A 26824-nucleotide genomic window follows, 5' to 3' on the forward strand; every position below is an offset into this window, starting at 1 on the left:
GCCTACAGAGTTGTATCTTGTCCACCACTCCCAAGATATACGTATTTCACACTGCAAGCTTTCCTGAAAACAAGTTTTCCCCTCTTAAGGATAAGAAAACAACAAAAAAAATTAAAATTAAAAGTTGAAAGACCATAAATTGTTTTCCTATGAAATTTTCAGGCTAAAGTAATACTATTATTTAAAATTCCTGATTTAAACAAGTAAGTGCTTGTAACCCTCAAATGAAAACTAAATACAATAAATACTTTCTCCAAATATTTCTGTTTTGCTAAAGTCAATTAAAGGAAACATTCAACCATTTTGACTTAGCTTATATCCCTCTCCCTCAAGGCACGGCTGCAGACAGAAGAGGAATTGTTCCAAATACCCATCAATCCCCAGAAGGCAAGGCCCAGCCATATAATTAGACAGCGAGCAAAACGCTTCTTCCTTGTTCCTTTCTATTTACAATATCTTTTACATAAATCCTTGGGTCCTTACTTAACATCTATTGTAAAGAAAATGCTTGACATTTTGCCCAGGTAACTACTGAGCAACACTGAATTAGGACTTCAGGCTGTGACACACATATGCAACTGTCACATCCATAAATATTAATAAAAGGTTATTGCTTGAAACAGAGATAGAAAAGCACCTTTCAGCATAAGCCCCAAACCATAGATCATCGAGTTCTCTCCATCTGATTGAGGACTTCTGTCTAAATAAAGCTGAACGACAACCTCTGACTTGCTAACTGAGTTTTAGAGAAGAAATGGCAAAGGGTAGGAAAAGCCCTTTTCAAGATGTAGCATAAGAAAACTGCTAAAGGCTGTTCTAAATAAAGAACGCGAGCCTTTCCTAAAGCCATCATTATTAAACTGCCATGCTCCCAAGCGGAAAAAAAAACAAACAAACAACACACATTATTTTTGTTCTGCCATAGTCATCAACATTCTCAGAAGTCCCCCTCACCACTCATGTCATTTTGCACCCAGGGGATGTAAGAAAGCTCATTTCTTGGTAACTTGGAGCCAAGAGCTCAGCTCTCTCTGGATCCTTTGGCTGGAAACTGCCCAGCATTCCCACAGACGGCCAGGGTTTGCCTTCCCTTTTCACTCCAGCTGCCTGCCAGCCTGAGGTAAAAGCAAAAACCAAATATTGCAAAGCAGGACATGAGTGATCTGAGCAAAGTATGAGATCCATGGACTCTGACACAGACTTACTCCAGAGAAATAATCTCATCCTTCTGCCTCAGTTTTCCTGCCTGAAAAAAAGCAGCAACTATCAATTACCTACTTTGTAGGTCATATATTTGCAAAGCCCTCAGGGAGATGAAAAGCATTATACAAACTATATGCACACATGTTAACGCTGATTAATTTTCTCTGCGCAAACATATCCTTTTTTCTTCTTCATTGCCCCTCCTCTCATTATATCAGCAGTCTCATCTGGAGGACAACAAGGAACTGCTGACAGCTGAAGTATTTTCCACAGTTGTTCTTTTGAGATTCAGAAATGCAACCACTCAACACAGCCCTGTGTTCAGTTGACTGTTTCCTTAATAGCTTTGCGCTTTCATGTGTTTCCTCATTTTCTGTTACATGAATTTAAAGCAATCTGATTTCCAAGTTAATTCAACATGATGCAAGATCCATTAGTTGAGGGTATCATTTGCAAAATAACTCCAAGGGACAACTTTCACTCACTATACTTTCAGGTATACTCTCAACAAACAAAATCAGGGCTAGTGATGTGCATAAAGTCAGCAGGATTTGACCCAAAAAGCATGTTAGCAGAGCACAGAGATATAGCCTAACTGCATAAGAAACCTGTAATAAAAGCAACAGCTCCTCCATAGCCTGAGTTTTATACCAATGAGCAGGCCTTTTGTGATAGTGCTTATAGAAATGATGATCAGAATATGCATACAGCTTTGCAGAAGACCACCTGTAAGTGTTTTTCTTAGGATTTTTGGATCTGCATTTTCTGAGGAATAGAATTTAAGCATTTTGTGGAATAAAACCGCTGTTTCAGTTACCACAGAATAATCCAGAGTGAAATTAAGGACTTGTGCTTTGTCAACAGCTCCACAATGGCAGTTCTCATTAGAGGTAATAGATTTTGACCCTCTGCATCCAAGGGTAGAATTGGGCTTTCTGACTTGCAGTGTCCAAGAACGACCATTTATGCTCATGGCTGGAACAAACTGCACTGGCATAGGTTGCCCAGAGAGGTTGTGGTGTCTCCCTCCTTGGAGATATTCAAAAACGGTCTGTACCTGCTCCCAGGCAAGTGGCTGTAGGTGGCCCTGCTTGAGCAGGGGGTTTGGACCAGATAACTTCCAGAGGTCATTTCCAACCTCAATCCTGTCATTCTGTGAAATGTGCAATGGTCTGGTGCATCTTGGATGAATGACCTCTGACTGCCACTGCAGCCTCTACTCTGGATCCTGTGGAGGTGTCAGAAGTAACACCTCAAAGTTGTTCTGGAGTAAATGCAATTGGAAGCACCCAGACTACTGAAATGACAACTGTTAGAGGCTGGAAGCTGAGGGACATGCCAGGGCAGAGGCTGAGGGATGGAGAAGTGGCTGGATTTTCCTCATCCTCTTCAACAACTGTAAATCCTCCACTCTTAGATGTGTATGCAGTCAATAGCTTACAGGCAGGAGGTCATGTACATATTCCACAACTGAAGCCAGCTGTCTTTTAAGACAGCAATAGTCACCTTTGTTTTTACTGACCACCTAATGCAGTGGGAAAGCTGAACAACCATAATAAAAATATGACAGGTTAACTTTTCAGCTGCTGTCCTTAAGGTAAAGACATTGAACAATTTAAGTTGATAATGTTACCAAGAAAAACAGTCTTGGAGGACAATCCTCAAGAAACATCACTTCATCTCTGTATTGAGCTGTTTCAAGCACACACACACATAAAAAAAAAAAAAAAATAAAGGGATTTTGGTTAGCTTTGCTCCTGCCAAGCAATCTGCTCTCAAACAACTATAAAACCTTTCATGCTATCATGCCAAAACTCAAAGGCAGAGAACACACTGACTAGAAATATAATGTTTGAAGTATTGTAAAAGGGAAGAAGCAATCAGGCCTGCTTTTAGAAAATGGGATGGTGGTCTCATTAGAAAGGAATTCAATTGCAATAGTTACCTCGGCATGTAAAGGACTCGCTCTGCCACCACAAATCCCACCCTGAAGAAGAGGTTGCTGGCTGGGATGAATGGGAAAATCAGGAACAACAAGCCAACCAAAACTTCTTTGTGTTCCAGTTTCTGCAATAACACAAAATTAAACAAATATCAACTAAAAAAATCCAACTTAATTCACCACTAACTTTCCCCTTTCCTTTTGAGATTCTTATTGATTAAAAAAAGCAACTTAGGTTAATGTTTGATATGTTTTGCATTTAAAAGAAATTACTCCAAGACACTGTTCTTCCATATTTACACATCGCTTGTGCTTCTAATATGCCAAGAAAGTGCACAAACACTAACCATGGTGTGTATTATTACCTTTGGTATCTTTTCTAACATCAGCTCTACTGTATGCAGCTCACTTGAGATGGCATAGATAGTACTTAAGATATACCCCATATTGGTAATACATAAGTATAGAATAGTGTGAATGTATACATTAGCATGTCTACCACAGTGTGGCTGTATGTAAATACACAAACATATCACATACACACAGACTGCTGTGTTCAATCCTAAATGTTTATAACTGAGAAAAAGCTGTTCAATCTGTCACATTTTGTGTAAAGAAAACTAGCCCCAAATGGCACATTAATGCAGTCACTTTGTCTCTTTCGACACAATATCTAAATTTGAAATTATATTTTTGCACACGAGGCCTCCATAATCAGAGTTGGAAATTCAAGACATACTGTATGTTAAAACTAATGTCTTTCAGTTGAGCTCAGTTAATGCCCTTCACTTGAGCTCACTTTAATGTTGGCTCACTCTTTGCCACATGCAATTCAAAACAACTGTGATCTGCACTGCTGACCCAAGCATCTCAGGACGCCATGATCAGCAGCAGCTGCCATTCCTGCCACGGAGAGACCCAAGTCTCCTCAGGCAAGTTGAGTTTCAGATTTAGCTCCACTCCAAGAGGGTCAATCAGCTGGTGATTTCTGTTGATGATCTCAGAGAACGACATCAGGCTAACAGAAGCATAGCATTAAGTCTGTTAAATCACTCAAGCAGACATCTGTGCTTTCCTACCCTACGATACCGCTGCCTTATCAGCCGCTGCAGCATCCTTCTGCAGCCATTGGGAGAAGTTTTGTCACACTTAGAAAGAGATGCAACCAGAATCACTTAATGGTTGCAGCACTTTCTAATTGTTGTGGGCAATTTCTCAACTTTCAAGAGCAAATTGACTTCTTTTTACTGGAGGGATCTAAATTTAGAAACATTGAACAAGATTTTTGAGTAGAGGAACGGAGCTCGATCAATGATGCAGGCCAAGCAATCCAACTTGTCTTGCTTTTGCACAGCTACAGAGTGCAGCATCAGTTACCACTGGCCTAGTCAGTGGCTGAAATTCAGAAGTCTGAGAATTAAAATATATTCATCCTATTCTGTGGGAAAGACAATGAACAATTTCTATAGGTACCAAACGCACAAGTACATGTCAGGAGGCTCTGGTGTTGCTTTAGAGGAGCTGAACCACAGGATCACAAAAAAGTGCACTGGCTTCCCCTGGCTGAAAGAGCAAACACAAAGCAGAGAGGGGAGCAGAATTCACAGCTTCAGACTCCTTTATCAACATCTGCTTTAAACAGCACCACAGTTACCTGCTTCTATTATTCACTTTTTTAGCATCTTGGAATCACAGTTACTAGTGCCTTCTTGCAGTCACAACAGCACCTAAAATGCATTATTCCCAGAGCTGAAGCTGACACCAATCCATAAAGCTGATGAGCAGAGGTGCCCAGTAATGGTCAGTAATTTTGGCTTGTAATTACAATAGAAAATTGAAATTGAGAAGGAAAAAAAAAAAGGATTAAAAATGATTCTCAACTCTGAATGCAAATTATCAGTCCTAGCTCAGCTCCAACTTCCCGCCCACCCAGCTCTGGCCATATACTCCATTTCTCTCCTGCCATTTGACACTCCCTTCCCACCTTCCCATCACCCAAATAATCTAAAATAAAATTACTGTACAGCTGGAGAAATAGGTATTGTAATCTTATTTACTGACTCTTTGTTACTACTGTTGTTCCATTATAAGCAGGGATTATGGTGCCCATTTGCTGCCACCACTCTACCCCAGGGGTTTAACAACCAAGACCCAGAGGCACAAGAAGGTATGCTGGGCCAAAGGCAACGCACTCCTAATGCATAAAATGTTCTTTGTCCCCAAGATACACTCTTGCTTTGAAATGAACCGGCTATCAAATATTTCTCCCCTTGTTGTTCGTTAAATCAATAATTGGGAAAGCAATCTCTAGGTAACATTGCTAGGAAGGGCACAGTGTTATTCAAGGCTGCAGCATTGCAGATAAGCAAAGGAAACTGAATGCTGGAGAAAGACAAATAAAACCTGTACATCATATGGGAGCGAGGAAAATGTGGGAATTAGCTCGGCTGAAGGAGAAAATGGTATCGTGTGCCCTTTTTCCCTCCACAACAAGTCACAGCTCTAGACTAATGCCATTAAGGGCTGCCAGCTCAGTCCCTTGGGCAGGGCACAGAGACGGGAGCCCAGCACTCACAAACCAGCCTCACAGAGCAGCAGAGCCCTCCGTGCTGCTACTTATTTCTGAAACAAGAAACATCTGGCAGCACCCTTTTTAAAGCATTCGATTCAGGCAGAGGCTTTTATAAAGAGCTGGTCCTTGAACACCAGGCTTTGGCTGATTTTGTGCTATGCATGGTCCTGCCTGTGAGACAGCAGGTCAAACTGCTGAATTTGTGCTGCGGTCACTCCAGAGCTCAGTTTGGGTTTCTCTCCTCTACCCAGCCATTAACTCTTCCAAAATTTGTATGGGCATTTCAATTTGACACCTTGGCACTATGACTGGGTCCTGCCCAGGAGGAGAGCTTGGGGAGAACACCTGGGCAGGAAGAGCAGGTGGGGTTGCTGGTCACCTGAAACTCATCTGTGGCCATTAACGAGACAGTCTGGACATGGCTTCTGGCACAAGCAATTCCTAAATCACTCGCAGCCCATAGTTCGGAATTTATACTGGAGGAAAAAATTACCCTATTCACAGCCAGATCTTATTTCTCACTTCCCTAAATAATTTCTACTGACTGATTACTGAGCAAAACTAGCCTCTGCTCTGACCCAAGAGCTGCACATCCTTCTATCCCAGCCTTGCGAGGGCTGGAGGCACAGCAGAGCTATCCGTCCCTGCCTTCCCACCAAGGGCTCACATATGCTCACCTGGGCAGCTCAGAAAAAAACCAAAAAAAGGACAGAAACGCAATCATGATGTGCTGAAAGGATTGTGTGTACCATAGGTGATAACCTTAGACAGCTAAAAGCCAACAGTACAAGTGTCATAAGACACCATATTCTCCTTTATCTTTTTCCCTATCAAATTTTACACAGCAGATTCACCTTTTATTCCCCCTTCCCCTGGAGGGGCTGACAGATTTATAAATGAGTAGACAAGTAGGACAGAATGGCACAAGAACATCAGGGACTGGTACTGTAGGGCTGCAGAAACAGAAGGCAGCGGCATCTTCCATCCAACACAAGCCATAGGAGATTAAATTCAAAAACCAACCTGTAGCTTGTTACGTTTTTCAGGAAAAAAAAAATATTGGGACCATTTATTTGGTTTAACTACTCTGGTCCTATGAGCCCACTTAAGAGATAGCTGAGCTAAAGCTGGCAGAACCAGCATCTTCTGGGTACCCAGTGCAGTAGTAAAAGCTTTTAAAGAGTAGTAGGCAATTTTGTTTGTCTCTCTTTTTCCTTAAAATAAAAAAGCTAGGACTAGAAATTACAGATCACTTCATTCCTTTTACAAAGAGACATCTCCTTGTCTGTTAAAGATAGTGCTTTCTTTTGGAAATATAAAACTTATCTTCCTACCTGTCACAGAGGTCTTGGGGGGGGGGGGCGGCAGGGGGAACCAGCTTTGAATTAACCTTAGAATGATTCCTTTTGTTAAAGACAAGCCGACTTCAAATCAGAATAGCATTCCTGATAGCAGATAGGTTGGTGAGGGTTTTCAAATTCACATCTACCTCTCACTACAATTAGGCCTTCATTATATTGTAACAAAAGAAAAAAAAAAAAACCCACACCACACAAACAAAATAAACCAACAAACCAAACCAAAAACCAATAAAAAAGAATTTTTTTAACTTGCTACTTTTCATAGACTTATCAAAGAACTAAGCAACACCACCTCCTCTCCCAAGGGCAAGGCAAAAAATTGTCACACTATCTCAAACAAAATAGCAAAGAATCACTCCAAGGTCAAAACCATTAACACAGCAATAAATTTCAAAAATTGCTTCCTTGGCAATTTGGGGGAAAAGGAAGAAAGTCTTGAGTTTACAACTGAAAGAGATCTTCCTATATTATATAGAAGACATATTCCTGAGCCACAAATAAGTATTTGCTGACTACTGTTAAATCACAAGCTAGAGCCCACAAAGTACGAGCTCAGGAGATATGCAGATTACTTCGACAGATCTGTCATAAACTACAGACTTGCATAAGCCCACTGTAAATTTCCTATTTTTCCCATTGATACAGCATCGTCTGAGGTGCCAGATCCATTAAGTCTCACACTGTGATGGCAGGACTTCTGTTCACATCCCCTGGCACCTCCAAGGGCTGAGGAGCTGGAAAGGGAAGCCGTGAGGACAACCTTCCCTCCTGGCTGGACAAAGTTGTACCTCGGGGAAGACAGCAGCTGGGCAAAAAAGTCCAAGCAAACTCCGTTCTTTTCTTCCTTGGAATGTTTCCGAAGGTGTTTATACATGCTTGCCTGTTTGATGGGAAGGTGGCAATCAAATGAGTTTAATTTCTTCCTCCAAGATTTTATTTTGAGAATGAGGCAAGTGTTACCTCTCCACCATTTAGAAGCAACAGCTCCATTGAGTAAAGACTTCCTTCCTACCAAAGGCATGAATCACCCTCTGCCAGCGAGCTCTGGATGGTCCATTGCAGCCAGTGAAATGTTATGTTTGGAACATCTGACTGCAAGCACAGAAAAGTTGGTATCCAGGAAAGTTGGTAGTGCATGGCTGTATAAAAGTAATGATTGCTATTTCACATTTTTAAATGCTTGCAGGCCTCGGAAGCAAGTGCATTATCCATCAAAAGAGACACAGAGATTCAAAGAAGCTACATGACTGTAGACCACAGACGGAGGATTACACTTTTCAGTTTATTCCTAACATCCATTTATGCAAACCCTTTGTGCAGACTGCACACAAACTTAACTTGTGTATTCCTGTTGTACCAGTCACTTGGGAAGCCACAAGCAGTTCGGCAACATGTCACCGGCCTGCACCAAACCACTGGCAGCATCTCACCTGGCAAGAGGTCAGGATCTGCAAACATCTACACTTGCACTTTCCACACATACGGTATTAAAGATAAAAGGGATGGTGTAGAAGCATGTCAAATTCACTCTGCATTCATGTATAAGGTGATAAAAAGCAAACTTAAGCTAATCAGGAATCAACCCTAGGGATTCATTCTTTCACAGGAAAAAAACAAATCTGTTGATGTAAAGCTCACAGAAGCAAGCACTGGGTGCTCCCAGGTCCCACCTCACTGATGCAGGCACAGACAGGTCATGGCAGAGTCATACCATGCTCCAAATACCATCACCATGGTCTCCTTTAGGTCACCAGCAGAAATCAGGATGGGACACATACATCTTTATCTTCTGTGGCCAAACAGGAGGGCACTGCAGATCTATGGCTGTTTCACTCTGCTGCCTGTAACACCACTTCTGAGCGAATGGTGCCAAAAGTCAGGTGTCAACAGATGGTCTGAAAAACTCAAACATTTGGTAAGGAAAAGGTAACTGCCCAGCTTCAAATCTGGCTGAGACACCCAGCTTAATCAGCTTGCTTCTAGAAAAAGGAGCCACAAATTCTATAATCACTACAATTTATCAGGAGTTTTATTCTTTCATCTCATTAAAAAAAAATTAAAAATCAGCATCTTCAGTAGCGCCAGCTGCTTGAATGCCAGGCTTAGCAACTCACTGTCTTCTTAAAACAACTCCATTTTCCTTGGTGATCAACTAGTTCTGATAAAATCACCCACAGTTACTACTGACTATAATTAAGCAAATTTTATTTTATACTTCACAGATAGTCCAAAGCCATGAAGATTTCCAATGTTATTCTGACCACCACTGCTGACTGCTTATTAACTACCTGACACGTTGATCCTATTTTGAGCACTCGATAACAACAAAAACTACTTTCCAGTTCACCATCAGCAGCACTTATTCAGGAACTGGTGTACAGGCAAACATACAACAGTCAGAAACTGAATCCAAACCCTCAAAAGGATCATTGGTTTCCTAACCCAGGATTATCTGAAGAGAAATCCTTGGCACATAACTCAGACCACCCTAATGAGATCATTCACTTTGCACTTCAGAAGGAAGCAAGTCCTGGTCTGTACCTTGAAATAAAACAGCCTATTTTTCAGAAATGCTGAAAGTGCCTAAAAACTTTATTTTTATCAATGGGAACTGTGGATGCTCAGCAGCTCTGGAAATCAGGCTTTCAGTTGTTGAATAAAAGCAAAAAGTAGTGTTTTCTCAATCCCATAAGTATATTCTACTGATATTTCACTTTTATTTTAGTATCTTAAAAGTAAAATTTTGATATCTATTACTTTCTTTTTCTCTATAGACCTCAGCTACCCATCCATTCAGCTGTGTGTTTATGGTCTTTCTTACCCAGGTTTCTAAAATTCTCTGAAGATATAAACTCATTTTCCTAATTCTTAATCTCTGCAACCTCTAATTTCACTTGACAAGCCGATCTGAGCAGGATGCAGGAGCACACGTGTCTTTGAAAGAGAGATGGAACATTCCAAAAGGAAACAGGAAAGTCAACAAATTGCTCCAGGAATTAGAATAACGCTTTTGACCTTGTGGTTGTTTTTCCCTCTTCCCTTTCATTCTGTGACTGCAGGCTGCTTCACTATGTGGGGAAAACCAAAGGGAAAAAAAAAAAAAACCCACCCGTAAAATTTAAACACATGCACACTGCTTGCAGTATGTAAAAGCATGATCTTTGGAAAAGCAACTCTCTTCATGGTGTGTTTGCTTTTAAGAGGAAACATGGTACAAGAGGATCCTAACAAAAATCACACAATAGTTTGGCACTTTAATGTTTAACTAAGACCAAGTAGCCACAATGAGCATCATTATCTCCCCTAGCTGTAAATTTCTTGGTCCTCCTTCCACCTACCCTCTCCTACTCACCTCAACTATTGTGCCACTCCAAAACTTTTCAGCTCTAAGTGGGCCTTGAAATACTAACTCAAATCAGAAGAAGAAAACGGTAGAAAAGAGTATCTTTGACAACATAGTAATTCAGTGTTAATACGCTGAAAATGGCAGAACTACCTGCCCCTATGAAAATGACTTACCTAGCATAACAAACTCCCACAGGAGTTAAGAACCTGTTTGGTAAGATGCTGAATATCGTCATGGTGAGCCAAATCAGAACGACTTCAGCTATGGTTGTATTTACTCAGAGCACCACACTCCAAACCTGTTATTTCAAACATCTATCAAGAAAAAAAAAATAATCTGATGCAAAAGGTATTATTTCAATAGTTCTTGTGTTTGCTTTTTTAATTCAAAATGGCAATCGCACACAGACTGAGGAAGGTTTCTTCTTTCGCATGAGTCTGTCGGCTGGCACAGCCATCACCCTGGGAAGCCTCTTGTGTTTCTTCCAGCCCCACCAGGGACCCGGGGCTGATCCGCCAGCAGCACCCGGCAGAGCAGAACCACGGCTGGACAGGCATGCAGGGCGCCCATGAGGGGGTCCCCCCCCTCCCCAGCTTTCACTACACAGAGTCTTTCTGGCTTATTACTCTCCCCACAGCAAACATTAACAGAAGCAGCATAGAAAAACCTCGCTGCTAAGGATTAAGAACATCAGTCCTGACCTTCTCTCTATGTGGAAGGAATTCAAGTAGGCCCTCAGGAAAATGAAAGCAGGATTTATTTTAAATGGACCTTTTATGAAAATGACTGTGGTTTCTAACTCGTCAGATAGACTCCGTCAATAAATAGCCTTATTCACCTTGCCGTGCCTTTGAAGCAGGTATTGTTCTGCAAGTGTTGTGGCATATGAATTTTGCTAGGCATACTTTCTAACTATGCTGGTACTACTGTAGAATATTATAAAAGGCAATTGTTTCCCAGAAAGGTCCATAAGGTGTGATTTATTAATGAAATGCCAAACCTGGGAAACGAGGCAAAGGTCTCAGGAGTGCAGGTTAAAGTAAACAGCACGACAGAATACACATAACGAGTGCTAGCAAAAACAACAGAAACATGCACACAAAGAGAAGATGCAGATGCATTCCTCTCCTTGATGGTATTAAACATTGTCAGCTAAGAAATATAGTCTTTGAGTGACTGAGGAATATGCTTAGATGATATTCATACATATAAACCACCAGACAAGTGGCAATGTGATGCCAATTACAGCACGAATTAAAGTCATAATAATTTGGTATAAAATGTCTTGTCTTGGCTAAGGAGCACTATGCAGAGAAATGTAGAGGTAGCATTACTGTAAAATTAGACCTGAAGTAAAAAACAACCGACTGTAGCATATGAAAGATCACAATAATAGTATCTCTCAGTCGCATGTAATGAATATAACCTGAAGATTACCACGACTTCCTGCACCATATGTAGCAACATCACACAGAGCAGCAAAGCATGTTCTTTAAAAAAGTACATTTTAGAGGACACCAGAGTTTACTTTTTTTAATTGATGTGAAACATAAGTCGCACTCCCTCCTCAGACATGAGCAAGCTGCTGCACATCATTATGTGTTCCTGCAGTGCTGTGAACCACCATAAGGTACCTCCATAGCACTGGTCGTGAGTATAAACGCAAGATGAGGGCCAAGTAGCATGAGGCACAATATATTCCCCTAGGCTGCTCAGGTACAAAAGCTACTGTTTCAAATTAATTTTCCAGATCACATTGCTCTGAATTACCCCATTGCACACACGTGAGTTTTCCCCACTATCAGCACTCCATATATCAGGTACCATATAGAAAGTGGAATCTGATCCATCATGTGCTCTGTACATACGTTCACAGCTACAAATACAGGACAAGCTGCATTTTAATCACACTGTTAATTAAGCAGCAATCTAAAAATGCCATGCAGAGTGGCATTTCAAACATCTGAAGGTTTTCCCTTCATGCTCATTGAATTATGAAGACATGTCAAAGAAATAACTGTCATCCTGACAATACACCCAGAATTGTTGTCCTTTCTCTAGTTCACCAGGTGCTCGCCGTTTTTTCCAGCATAGAAAGGCAGCACTGGGTGTGTTAGTGGCCATTTGAAGCATCAGACAGATTACTTCTCTGGCCTTGTAACTGGTGTGCCTGGCAATCTAAAAGAGAGTGCTTCATTCATTTCACTGATACCTTTGTAATCTACCTAGTCCCAAAGCTGGAAGATAGACCATGTCCATTCCTTGCAGCTGAGGATGTCTTTGAAAATGAACAATAAGTAAATCTCACTCTCTTTTCCCAACTGTTACTATTTCTCTGGGATGCAGGCATTTGCAATAGCATCCCCAGCCTTTGTCACACCCCCGGCATGCTACTTGAAGCCCAACCAGAGTGGGTGAGGAAGTTCACCACGAAGAGCTGAGCAGAACCTAAGGATTTTGAGACCCACTGGTGACTCCTGGTGCTTCGGCTAAAATAGCTCAAGAGAGGCCAATTTGCAGAGCCTGCTGGGCATCTGTGTGGTGAAAAATCAAGTCTCAAAAGGTTTCAAAGAGCTGCTTAACAATGGCCTGCAACTTTGCCACATTAGTCAGTATGGAAAAATCTTGGCCAGAGATGACAGCGAGGTCCTTTACTCCCACAGTGGGAGATGCAACAAGGAGCAGGCCTTTTCTTTACTCCTGTCAGGCCTCCTGAAGATGGACATTAATTGTCACGAGTGACAGGGATGGCTGCAGCAAGACGGAAGCATGGCTGTGCACCTAAACACTGTGCAGAGCAACAAGTCCTCCTCGGGGAGCTGCTCGCGGGGAGTTCGTTGGCCGACGAGCAAGAGGGAATAGCACTACACAGACAAAATGACCCAGCGAATGAAAGTTACGTACAAGGAACTAATAAAGCAATTTTTCAAGTGACTTCCTCATCAAGTAAGAAGGAGGACAACAGTGAAAGTGCATGAGGAGGATGAGAAGGGAAGCTTCTCTCTCCAAACAATAACAAACTGGAGAACCACCTTCTCTGTTTCTGCAGTTCTCAGCATTAAAAACCCCATTTAGTAACAGACATGTTCCAAGCAAAGCACTTATGGGTAGAAATCTTGCACTGTTTCTTCTCCTTCTGAGGTATAACAACGTTCACAAAATTAAATGGAACAAGAAAGCTTCATGCTGTAGATGCCCTTTATCAGCGCTACACATACATGCCAACAGGGTTATTACCCTAATCACAAACATCAACAACAAATTAGCCCTGTTTAAAATTCAATGGCAACAAAGGCAGAAATCCAATACATGCATTCTCTAATTACAGCCCATGTAATATATTCTGCCAGTCTCCTGTGAGCTTGTTTTGTGGATGCACACGCACTGCGCCTCTTGCCACTGAAAATCAGTTCAGTGTTCACTGCACAACTGTCTTCACTTCTGCCAAAATAATTTCTAGAATTTCCATTCACCATGCCTCAGAAAGGAAAGTGTTAGTGCCAATGAGAATGAATATGAGGTTTTGTCCTCTCTTACCCCTGCACACCTACACACTCAAATGAAAGGCACACAAACTGCATGCCTGTTCTCTCTAAAACCATTCCTTAGAAAATTGCAAGCTATTTCTTCCAGGTTAGACTTTGCAATGAAAAAGGTGAGAAAAATGACTAAGATGGTTCTGTACGTTTGCTTCAAGAAAAAAGCAGAATATCTTACACTTTACAAAATGTGAAAAATCAACTGATGCATCTCATGCTGCCCACAAGCTGCAAAATACTGTAGAAATAGCCTGTTTGGGGCTTGACTGAAGGATGGTCCTTGGTGGGGGCAATGTCATATAAAAGGCCATGCTGCTGCATTTGGAAAGGTTTTCTTAAGAGCCTAATATAACGAATTGTGCCTGCAGTTCATGTGTCCTGAATTTCCCTCTCCTCACATTCCTGAGAGTGTCCGAAGCCAAAGAGAATAATTTATTTCCAGGAAATGTGCTTCTTCGTACTGTTTGCTTTCCTCAATAATTCATACTACTCGGCACAACACAATCATCTTCATACCACTTAATGGCAGTATCACGATTGAGTTGTTATGAGAGTCGTTAAAAATAAAATAGAAATAGCTTCAGAAATTTAGAATTTCCTGAAAAGCAGAATATTTCAGCTACCTCCAATTATACCTAGGGCTGGGGGAAGCATGTCCAAGTTGACCCCCAGGAATTACCACTACCAGTTCCATGTTCACAGTGGGTTTGCTGGGAGGCTGCGAGCAGAGACTGATTACAGCACTCAGTCAAGAATAGGTGATGGTTCTGGTTTTACTTGAGTTAGACACAAAAGCAGATCACTTCGTATATCCAATTTATTCCATGTTTGGGGTTTTCAAGGATAAACACAAAGGAATCTACAAGATTAATTTCAAAGCATCCAGCAAGTAAATGCCTGGAGAGTGAGATTCATGTTGCCTAATGCAACATTAACAGTGGTTAAGAGCAAAGCGGTGAACTTAGTCTCACAAAAAATTAGAAGTTGCAGTTTCATATCAAACAGGGGTATTCATAAATCCAGACTGAATTGTTTTGCCTTTAAGAAAAAAAACAGAAGAAATAAAAATATGATAAAATCTAGACATTTAATGCACACAGTGTTTTGAAGTATTTTGTTTTGCAGTTTGAGAGAAGACAAACAATTACCCAAAGGAATCCTTCTGGATTATTGTTTTCCCCAAAATAAAGTGACACAAAATGTCTTTCGATAACCCTGAAAGATTTTTTCCCCAGCATACCAACAACATTAATCTTACATATAGTACCAATGACAGGAGTAGAAATAAAAAGGAACCAAAACTTCAAAGAATGCACGAATAAGGTATTTTCAGAAGTTTCAGTACCGGGCTAATGAGAATTTTATCATTAACTTCCCTGGGAACAGGATTAGGTCTAATACAAACACTTCCGAATATATCTAGCAGTGAGTAATGAAAGCAGGAGGAATACAAGATGATGTACACCCTGCAGGTAGAACTAGTGAATACCTAATAGGGTATTTTCCCATATTTCCCATACAGCAACTGTCAATGTATAATCTAAATTAATGAGTCTGCAGTCTCAAACTGTTTGGTTCATTTTCTGTCTCTTATAAGGAGCACAGGGAAGACTGCCAGGGTAGACTGAAACATGTGCATGACCTGCATGTTTTAGCATAACATGGGTATTAAAAACCTGTCACTCCCCTACTATGCTTTTCAGTGATATGTATGTTTAAGGAAGAGAAAATTCTGTACTATTGCAAAAATGATTACCAACATCTTTCCTGAAGAAGCTTCCACAACACAACTGAAGGAGGAATAGCTTGTAACTCTCTACAATTCACAAAAAAAACCCCTTCCACGTGATCTCTGACCTCTGACAAATTTAGTACAACCTCACTTTCATTTCTGCAATATGATTAATGGTGGATCTGAAATGCTGAATTGTGAAGCACAGCTTACCAACTATATTATTTACACTAAATAACAATTTTGAGATCATTTCAGATTTCCCACATTCCATTACTCTGCTGATGGGAAATCTTCTCATCAAGACGTATCCAACATTTAGATTTTAGAAGCATAGCAAAGGTACGAATACAGTAATTGATTTTATTTTCAAATGGCTCTGCAGATGACAGTTCCCAGTCCTGTTTGAAGCAAGTGACAAAGAGCCTAATGGCTATGGGAGAGGCAGAGCTGCTTAACAATTTCAGTGGGGTTTGGATCATTAACAGTAATTGAATGCAGGACTCCAGGCCAAGTTTTGCCCTCAAATCAGACCAATTAAGAGACTTGAGACATTCAACCAGAGGGACATTTTCATCTGTTAAGCCTGCCTGCGTTAGTTATGTAGCAGGATGTTTTTTTCACCTCCATCCAATGCATTTGAGAGGAAAACTTGCACTTATTGACCACTTCATCTGAAGATTAGAAAACAAAATATTTCAAACAAAACACGGTGTTGCATGTCTTTTGGTGTTACCTTGAATGCAGCTATGCAGTGTAGGCTGAGTAACATCATCACCAGAACCAGGAATACTGTGGCTAAGTTCCTCGCATCCCAGACAGACTCAATCAAAGGGATGCTGCCGACCTGCCAGTCGTAGCACAAGGTGATCGGTGCCAGCAGAAGCCATGCATTGAAGGCCAGAAGGTAGGAATAAGTTAGAAACCTAAAAAGAAAACAGGTAACGTAACACTTGGAATGACTGTCAACACATGAAACATTTTCCTTTGGCAATTACCACATACTCTATGGGAGGAAGGGAAAAAAATAACAAACCAAAAAAACCTCTCACATACAGGCAATACCATACCTCTCTGTCAATAAAGTGATGCTAAAATAGGTGAGGGGCACTTCAACAGATCATTTAAATAAATAACATAAGATCAATAATATTTACGCAGATTCTATGCACCAGCCTTTGGAAAACTAATGCATCTTCAACTCCCATTTGAATGTTAGATTTTTGAAGTGACTTTCTACCAGCTTCAACAATAAATGAACAATAACTAAGCAGGTACATACATATATTGAACTGTTACACAGTTTACTGCATCACTTCTGCAATACAAAATATCCCTCTAGCTGGGTTTAACTCACAATTTAGGATTTCTCCTACGTGCACAATATTAAGTAATTAAAGTCAGACCTCTCTGTCTTTTCTCTTTGCATCCCAGCACAGACAGAAAATACAGAAGAAAGGAGGCACAGAGTGATCCTTGGCTGATCCCATCACAGCTTATTAGGGCTGGTGGCAGCTTGCACGAGATGTGCCACAGAACTGACGGAGAAATAGGGAGCCTTTCCAATGGTTGTAATCTTCACTAATTGGTATTCTCAATAGACAGAAAATTAATGGGGAATGGAAATGGGGAACATGCTGCCCTCTGGACAGTACACAGGGCTTTCAGAAGGCTGAAAAAGAACACCAAATATGTGACTAGGCTAAAGAAAACAAGAAAAAAAATAAAATAAAACCAACATCCCCTCTCCTCCCAAGCCTTTTGCTGCTGGGCACCTACTTGCCCGAAAGTGCATACCCCTCAAACCACATTTACAAAAGTTCAAATACTTTTGTATGCAAGAGGCTGGAGATCATTCCAGCAATCATGAAGTCGATCAAGCAAAATTTCAAGAGCCTTAGAACAGACAAGCCCTTCCTTGATTCACAAATGGAAAAATCCACATTGTATACAGCACCAAAGATGGCAAATACTCAAAAAGAAATGAAACTATATTCTATTCTGCACAGGATTTCTTCCATCTGAGCCTGCTTTGGCTGTTGTTATCACACCCAGTTGCCATGGTACCTTAGCAGGTTTATTAAAATGATAACAAAGGATGCCCAAGAGATGTCAAGCCATGTAGACAGAAGATTGTTTCACTCACCACTTACAAACATGTCTCTTTAGGGTCAAAATGCAGTCCCTTACAACAGCACTTACAACATTATATTTTATTTGTGGCAGAAGGGGTAAGACACTGAAGCTAAATGTGACTACAGGCAGGCAGGATGGAAGTTCCCAGATGGGTGTCGGGCCAACACACAGGGATATAACAGGCCTAAATTTTTGTGAAAACATTTTTAAATAACCACAGTTAGGATATCAGTTTCTCATCCGAAAAACAAACATCTCCAGCAGCAGAGCAACCCAAAAGCGGGGAGGCTTACAGAGCTGGAATAATGTTTCACTGTAAACAGTGGAAAAGGCACATTCTCATTTCCCCACAAATCTTTCTAAGCTCCCAATTCTGATGGAAAATGGAATATTCCCACATTTTTAAGGCTTTCAGCCATTTGGTACATTTCTCTTCCATCTCCCCATTTTCCTCCCCTTCCCCACCCCGAGGTAGTAAACAAGGGGAAAAGTAAGAGAAAATCCATCTTCTCTCTTAACAGCAGCAGCGATTAAAAAGCCAGTTTCTATTTAAGAAAGCATCCCCCAAAAACATAATCTAATTTTACTCAAACTCTTCTTACATTTTCGATTGTTCACTATTTCTAAATAAACAAATATGTCTTTTTTAGTCACCAAGCCAATCTCTTCTGGCCCGCATTACAGAGAAACACAGTAACGCAAAATCTGGCGGAGCTTAACCACGCCAAGGCGCTCACTCTTAATGTTACGTGTGGCCTGGCCCCACCTCTGCTTGGCTGCAATACAAACCAGACTTCTGTATCAGCCTCAATGGCAGAGCTCAGAAAAGGCTGGCAGCATTTATTCACAGCTGCTTAGGTAAAAGCCAAACTGAGATCCATTTCTCGCTTTACTTTTAAAAGAGAAAGCATGTCCATTTAAGTCAATGCGCATAATGTCATGGCATATGATATTGCCACAAGTGTGTATATTAGACAGGATTTTCAGAAGCGTTGAGTAAGTTTTGCGCTTGATGCCTTAGGAGAGCCCAGTTTTTGGAGGGAGTGTCCTTTCACGCTCTGGCATATTAACACCTTCAATAAGCATCACAATATTCATGGAAGTTTGCACGCAAACCACAATGCACGCCAGAAACCCCTCCTCTACTTAGACTGTGCTGCTGGGTGGGAAGGAGCGAGACGACATTTGGGATCTTTGCAAGCTGCAGCATTGCAGTTAAAGGTGGACTAGTTGCTTTTCTGCATCTTCACTGATAAGGCAGGAGCTGATAAACTGTTACACAGCACAGAATAAATAAACACAGTTTGCTGCCATAACAAATTGAGTCAGTTTAACAAATTTTAAGAGGAATTCTGGGTTGCCAGATTAGAAGACATGCTCCAGGACACACTGATCAGGAGACGTTTGTAAAAAAGTCTCTCTTTCCATGCACTTGTGAGGTTTCCATTTTCCTTGGGAGCCATGTCCACAAATAGCTGCCAGAGGCAGGTCCCAGGGAGATGGACAATCATTCTGTTCCATTATGGCAATAATTAGTATCTTAAACATGCTCTTCCATAGCATATAACAGTTCATAGCGTGGAAATATTTTAAAGCCTGTGACAGTCGTTAACACCTATGTGTGGTCAACTGGTTTGCCTCTCCGTACATCCTACTGGAGAACCCTTGGCCATGTCTCTCATTGTCAAGCCGGAACACCCTCACTGAACATGCGTGTGTCATCAGCAGGCACAGAAGCAAGATCCAGGAGGGCACTGCCTGATTTTAGGAGGGGTTTGTAAGCTGCAAGAAAGCATTTAGCGAGCTCTGATCCAAGCAAAAGTTTGGATACGCTTTCAGCAGTGGTAACCTGTCCTTGAATGCGATGGATGGCTGTATGAAATAAAGCACTACAAACAATTGCTATTTTAGGTACTAGGAACAGAAAAATAACAGCTTGCTAATAATAGTTACTGACAATTCAGTGCTGCTTTTTGCTTATGGCTCTTGAAAGCACATGATACTCCTTTACATCCATGTGGCTCTCGTATCACAAGACTATCTAGGGAGAAAGCTAAACGCAGGAGACACTTTGGAAGAACCCTCTCACCAAAGCTGACATCTCAAGGAAATAATTTGCAAATTTTGAAAAGACTCAAAGATTCATGGAATCATTCCTGGAGCTAATTACATTTCAGCAGCCTACCTGCAAATGGCAACAAAAGTATTTTCTTTTAATTAGTTGACTAAGTAAATTACATTTTAAATTAATGATCTTCTCTATATTGCTGTTCATGTCTGCTGGAATTCCAAGAGAGAAAAATCCCTGCCTGTAACGTCTCCCGCTCTATCAGTAATCCCAGGCAAGAGAGAGTATTACTGGTGAGGTGACTGGAAGACTCTGCCTCTTAATTGGCAATCAGTTTTCCCCCCAGCTGGGTAACAACATTTCCATTACAGAAGAGCCATTTTTTTTTAGTTGCAAATTGAACATGGAAATCCAAGTTTCTGCAGGTATCAAGCGTTTCTTTTCACTTCTCAGCATCTCTGGCATGTTCAGAAAAACACAGCTCCTCCTGTAGGTAGCAGGTGTTGTCATGGCAATCCAGTTTGTTTAGTTTTAGATTTTTTAGTTTAAGTATACTGTTGCATGGTCTGTTTAAGATAAATACAGGATGACTCATATCTAGAAATTGTTGCAGAAAACAACTATCTGAACTGATTGCTTCTGCTGCAAAAATGAAAGTTAAGGTTACTACTTAAAGCCATAAACAATACAACAGAAAAATACTTGAGGGATTGTCTGTTACCCTTTGCTGTAATAGAGACTAACGAGCTTGGAAAAGCCCTAGTTTCAGCTCTGTCAAACCCAGGCAATCAAAGCACATGAGGATTGTGAGACCAGCTAAAAAAATACAAGATTTACAGAAATTTATGAGGAGTTTTATTTGCTTTCTGATTTTGGAGCATTTTAAGCTCCCAGGGACTGAGATTACAGATCTCTTTCTAACACTGTGCCACATGAGTGATCACAAAACTCAGACCGTGCCCCACCAAAGCTGCATAGAAAAGTGGGGGCCAGTGACCTTATTCTTTCTAGGTGCATACAGTGGTGCAACCTACCACCCACCCAGTTCTGGGACAACCCCTCCCACTCCTGACAACCAACCTTACCCCCAAAGGCTCAGCAGGGTACCCATCTGTAAGAGGAAGATTTTCCCACACTGGGGATTTTAGCAAGGCAAAGGCAAAATCTTCTGGCTTGGGAAAAAATGGACCTATCTAGAAGACAAGTGATAACAGTGCACTTAACTGGTACTTGGGAAAAGGGGGTGTATGAAGGGGGGGCATCTGAAACAGAAGAAGGAAGATAGTCATTGCAGTTTCAGAAGTCACAAACCTTGTTAATGGTCTTCTGAGAAGACAACCTTCACACTGCAAGAACTCAGGCAGGTTTCGGTCCACCATAAGGGTAAGAAGAGATCCTTTATTAGGGAAAAGGGCTTCTCACTTGCATTAACAGCTGAACCAATTTCAGCTCAAGGCTCTCTTCACCCTCTACAAAGCCCTAAACCCAAGTGTGTTTGATAAGCTGCTTCACAATAATGTCCTCCTAGGACACACGTGGCTGCAATTATAACCAGGTGGTGGTATTTTAAGGATATTGTCTTAAAATTGTATATATTTGCACTTCCCCTGGGGAACTGCTAGTCCAGTCATACCTTCCCACATGAGTTTATTTTCCTGCTCTGTATACTGTCAGCCCAAACATTATCTTTTCATAGCCTTAGAAGAGAAATTACACTATCCCGCAACATTTGGTGATGGTGGAGTACAAGCAACAGACAGACTAATTCCAATTTAACATCCGAATGCAAGTATCAGCTAGACAGAAAATACTTGTAACTGGAAAAAGTGCCTGTATATGCCCTTTCATCAAAACTTTTGCATCTAGGGGAAAAGAGCTGCCAGTCAGTAGAGGACAGGAGTAGAAAAGACAAAGTAGAAAAGAAAAGACAAAGATAAAGAGACAGCTGCAGCTCAATGAATAGCAAGGTAAGTCCTCTGGAAGGTGGGTTTGTGTGCACCAGGGGCACAGGGGGAAAGGCAGACTACGTTGTCCTCTATAGCTTCACAGCCAGAAGAGCTTTGATCTGGTGAACGGCTCCCTCAGTTGTTTCAACTCTGTGGCTAAGAATCTGAAAAATATCAAATTCTAGAAGAGTAAAGACTTCCAAAGAGCCTGTGAATTTCCAGTGCAACCCAAGCCTGCTATCAGAGCCTCGATGCTGGAAAACCTGGGATTGATTTCGTACTGTTTTCCCTCCGCAAACCCCCGCGTGCTGTGGGTGAGAGCGTGCCTTGTGATCAAATGAGATCCTCAGCTCGCCACCGACAGCATCATGCTCCAGAAGTCGTGCAGGCGAAACCCCCCAGCCACCGGTGGGCAACTACTTCAGAAGAGGCTCACTGAGGCAGCAGGGGATGGAGGGTCCTCTGGACAGCTGCGGAGATACTGGTGGCTGATCCTCAGGAAATTAAAAACCAGACCTCATAAACCCCTTGTGACATTTCTGGAAACAGTCCATTGTATCCCAGAGTGTTACCTACCCCACGACAGCAGGAGCCAAACGGATGTCCTGGGCACACTGCTCTGCCTCAGAGGTTGGCCATGGTCTAGCCCTCCTGCGCAGAAGTATTTTGAAAAGCAAAACGCTATGTGCATAGGCATCAATGGCCTCTGCTTTGGCTGCATCCCCTCCATTCCATAAGCAGGCCGTTGGCAGGGAAGGCCTCTTGTGTAACCAGAGCTTTCAGCAAGTGCCATGACCCATTAAAAATGCCTATTAAGCTGATTTCCAGAGCAGCACTACCCACCTGGGCTTGCTCATTAAACCAAGAAAACCTAACTGAGAGAGAGGCTGAAATCTTTCACGTGGCTCTGGGAACCTTCTACTGTAAGATGGCCTTTGCTTTGTAGCACCATTTTCCAGATAGGTTTCCCCCTGATCCCCAGCCCCCTTGGAATAAAGAATACATTTTACACTTAATGTATGGACTGCCTGTCCCCCGGCTGGGCATAACAGCAATTTTTACCAACACTGTTGTTCTCCCTTCTGTTTAGAAGTGAGCCCTGAACGCTGGGTGCCTGCAGAGATTACATGTAGGGCTGAAGTTAAGCACCTTTGGGCACACAATAGAAAGCACTCACAAAACAGGCACAACTTTTCCACTCAGGAAGCATGTGCAAGCCTGCTTAATTAAGAACTGATATGTCACAGGGGTGTGACACATATTTTAATGCCAGTTCTTAGCCTAAGGTCGGTGAAAATCCCATACCAGAGTAGCTGCTGCACTTGACTTCCATTGCCTTGGCAGAACTGGCTGGCACAGGGACCCACTTCTCCAGCACAGGTCTGGTGTGTGCCTCTCGGTAGTTCATTCCCTTTGAAGTTAGAACTGGGATGAGTAAATTCATTGCTCAAAAAATAGTCACAAATCTCTATGAAAAGGAGTATGTGCTAATTTTTATGTGTAGGCATTTCTTCAGCTTTCTGCAGCACTGAATTCTCATTTACCTGATTGAAACAGCAAAGAATTACAGAATGCCAGATTACAGAGAGAGCAGTTCAACCATAGGACAATGTTATCTCAAGGCAGTTTTAGTAGAAATGCATTAACTATTTAATGCAGCACCACAAATAAGCCTGCTTCATGCCCAGAGAGATCAGTCAAGAGAGGTCAGAAGGTAAATGCCAGCAGTAATTAATACAACTTGACCCTCAAAGATATAATTTAAAAAAAAATACTTTCTTATTTTGAATTACTGGTAGGATTTAATCTGTTTCACACACCTACAGACATGCTGTACAATGGACTTTTACCTTGTCTTACCATGGCATTAGTAATACAATCTGTTTACCCAGAGGCCTCCTCCTTCTTTCCCCTCAAGAATGGCAGAAGAAAGAAACATTGTGCAAAACGTCTGAAGCATGACAGCCCACCCTAACACCCTGCTCACACTCGACCTGCACTTCAGTACGCTGTTTACCTAAAGCCGAGTAGCTCTCCAAACCTTTCTAATTGCATTCTTCCTCAACTTTCATCTAATACAAGCAAGAATGTTTTAACAGAGGTTTGGGATTGGTTTTCCTCTTGCAAAAACTTACCCATAACAGATTTTGGGATGGCAAGTCACAATGACTAGAACTCCTTGTTCTTTAAGGTAGGACACTGGAGAAGGTACGTCCTTTCTGCAGCCCACAACGGCCTGTATGGACAGGCCCTAATGGCAGGGCTTCAGAATAGCAGGAGTCCCAACACATTCCTTTCTGCCTCCACCGAGAAAGGGAATGATGGACAGATTTCAGCTTCTCTGATCACCCTTGCCAAGCAACACACTGAAGGATGTGGAAATGTGGCTTTCATTTATGTCACTGTAAGTTTTAAGGTATTTGGGAATATTAGAAAAATACAGTACCTTGCAGGGACTGAAGCATTCATATTCTGACTTCCAAAGCATTCATTTGCATCCCCATTCACTTGTAATTTTAAGGACCATAATTTAGTGAACATACTGAAGAGATGTTTTTTTAAGACTGAAAAAATGTCACTATTTCAGCATATTCCATCTTCCAATGGTTAAATAAATCATTATCTGCCTACTTCAATATATGTTTGTATTGTCCAAGATTAGAGACAGGTTACACAACATACAGTCATGTTCTAAGGTCAAACTGGGCCACACCAAAGGTCTGTCAAGACAAGGATGGTTTCTCCAGCAGTGACCAAAAATTTGTGCCATGCAAAGCATATAAGAACATAGTCTTTTCCAGTTTCTAGCTAGCATGATGTCCCCAAGTTGGATGTGGTTTCTGCATATTTAGTAGCCTGGATTTTTCTTTTTAACTTGGCAAATCTCCCTTTGAGCCTGCATGAGCTTTTAGCACACACACAGTATCCTGCAGGAAAGAACGCCCCAGCTCAACTACCTGTTACAAGCCACCTCCTTGGCTTGCTTTGAACCTGTCTCCTCTTGGATTCATTTCATACACCTTAATTTCTATATGCTCCCCTCATCCACACAATCAAGGATGCATAGACCTCTCTCACACCATCAGTCATCTAATTTACACTACAAGCATCATAAAGGCTGACAAAATCTGACCTCAGTACTCTTTTTCAAACCCATAACTTACACCTACCCCTAATCTTAGTCACACTCCAATAACCCTTGCCAGCCTCGGGACAAAACGCACCTGTACAGCTCACCAGCTGACACAGAAACCTTGTGAGAGTTACCAATACTCCTTTGGGTTCATCCTGTGTCAGCCAAGACTCCAACTCCAGACCTAATTTTATGCATTTCAAAGACTGCCATACATTTCCAAACTCCTGTTTTCTCTTTTATTCCATTTGTTGTCATCAGCCTTCCTCCTAGCCCTGCAGAGTTGGCCATGTCTTACAATAACTTTCAACTCTGTTGAAAACCGTAACATTTACCCTGGCAAGACATACCTAATAACCATGTTTCCAGCTCAGTGCAAATAAAGACGACTGTTTGCAAACAGAAACGGCCATTTGTGCCCTGCATGATCTTCAGAGAGTTACAAACCAACTCACCCATTGCCTGAGCACTAACCTTTGCTTCAGCCATAGTTAAGGTGTTAGTAACCACCTCAAGATCACCACCCAACACTGGCGTTTCTTTTAGTTTCATGGGGCTTCTCCCTTCTGGCCTTGATACCAAACTTAGTTCTTCCACTCCCTTCCTCCCAACTCAACCCAAATTGCAAACAACATCCTGGCTTTAAATTCAGTCCTGTGACCTAATTACTGCCTTCAAAACCTCGTTAAAAGCTTCTCACACCAACTCTTCATATGGTGCTGCTGTAGGAGTCCACAGCTGAGGAACACGCGTTGCTTAGCAGCTTCTCTAAGGCTAGACCATAACCACAAACTCTCCCATGCGACTGGACATCCACCAGTTGGGCAAGCAACCACACACACCAGCACCTACTTGGATGTTGAATATCCTCAAACCTTGATGTCCTAGACCCTAACCTACCAGGGCCAGCAAGCTGCATCACCTCCAAATCTACCCTCAAGCAATTTACTCAGCTAACACCACTTCTTATTTCCACTCTGTGGAAATAGCAGGCTTTAAAAAACAATCTTATCTCTTCAGCCTCCCTCTTCCTTGCACCTAAGCTAAATGCCAGCCCTGCACCTCAGCCTAGCCTTCCTGCTGGCCAGGGACACAGATCTTCCCAGAAACCAGGCCAACGCCACTCAACCTTGCTGGTTTCATCCGAGATCCTAGTCCTGCACTCATGATGAGTGGCACAATGTCAGTTTTGCAGCAATAGCTTCAGCACTGACCATGGCAAGATAAAGTCTCAGGTGAGAGTTATAGTTTGAGTCTGAAAGAGGAGGTGAGGAAGGAAAAGGTTTGTTGCCAAGATAAGGGCTGTGGTCAGCGGGTGCATCATGGGCTGTCAGTTCAGAAACAGTCACCAGCTCTCTGTCTACCTTGCAGGATTGACCACTCACCCATTCGACAAAAATTTGCCATCCCAGCTGTCCAGAAACTTACCCTAAGGTATCATATGCATTGAGTAATTAGTCTTCCCATAGGTCCACAAGACTGGAAAGATACAGCAATAAAAAAACAGCTCTCATCTCCAATTTTTTGTTGTAGGTAGACCCCACAGGTCTAACATGAAGACTACTGCCAGCAGTAAAGCTAGACCTACAGCTAGCACTGAGGCAGTCAGCAGGTCACTGACTATTTTGAAGTGAAGGGTTAGGGTCCAGGTTCAGGAAAGAAGGTGTTGCTGAGCAAGCCTAACATGCCAGCAGGTGAATCCTGCAGGCTTAGGGTGGTGCATGGGATCAGGACAGCCAGGTTTTGGTCTCTTTCAGGTGGTTTTCTTGCAAGTTCAAGGTAGTAGTTAGCTTAAGGTTTGAGTTCAGAGAAACAAGAATTGCAGAAAAGAATTTACAGAAATATT

The 26824-nt window shown here is 41.8% G+C and overlaps 1 protein-coding gene across 1 annotated transcript in view; it reads right to left on the bottom strand.

Annotated features, from left to right (window-relative positions):
* Window positions 1-3148: 3148 nt before the first annotated feature.
* Window positions 3149-26824, bottom strand: part of LOC104162030 (transmembrane and TPR repeat-containing protein 1-like) — a gene marked incomplete at its 3' end in the record, with an annotated part of 71830 nt that continues 48154 nt past the window's right edge. Inside the window, exons 7-8 of the mRNA XM_009700664.1 lie at window positions 16432-16621; window positions 3149-3270 (exon numbers count right to left, since the gene is read on the bottom strand). Of these exons, the coding sequence (XP_009698966.1) occupies window positions 3149-3270; window positions 16432-16621 (312 nt within the window). The remainder of the gene's footprint in view (window positions 3271-16431; window positions 16622-26824) is intronic.

Source organism: Cariama cristata, unplaced genomic scaffold (genome assembly GCF_000690535.1).
Source record: "Cariama cristata isolate BGI_N322 unplaced genomic scaffold, ASM69053v1 scaffold3635, whole genome shotgun sequence".
In the NCBI taxonomy this organism is placed as follows: domain Eukaryota; kingdom Metazoa; phylum Chordata; class Aves; order Cariamiformes; family Cariamidae; genus Cariama; species Cariama cristata.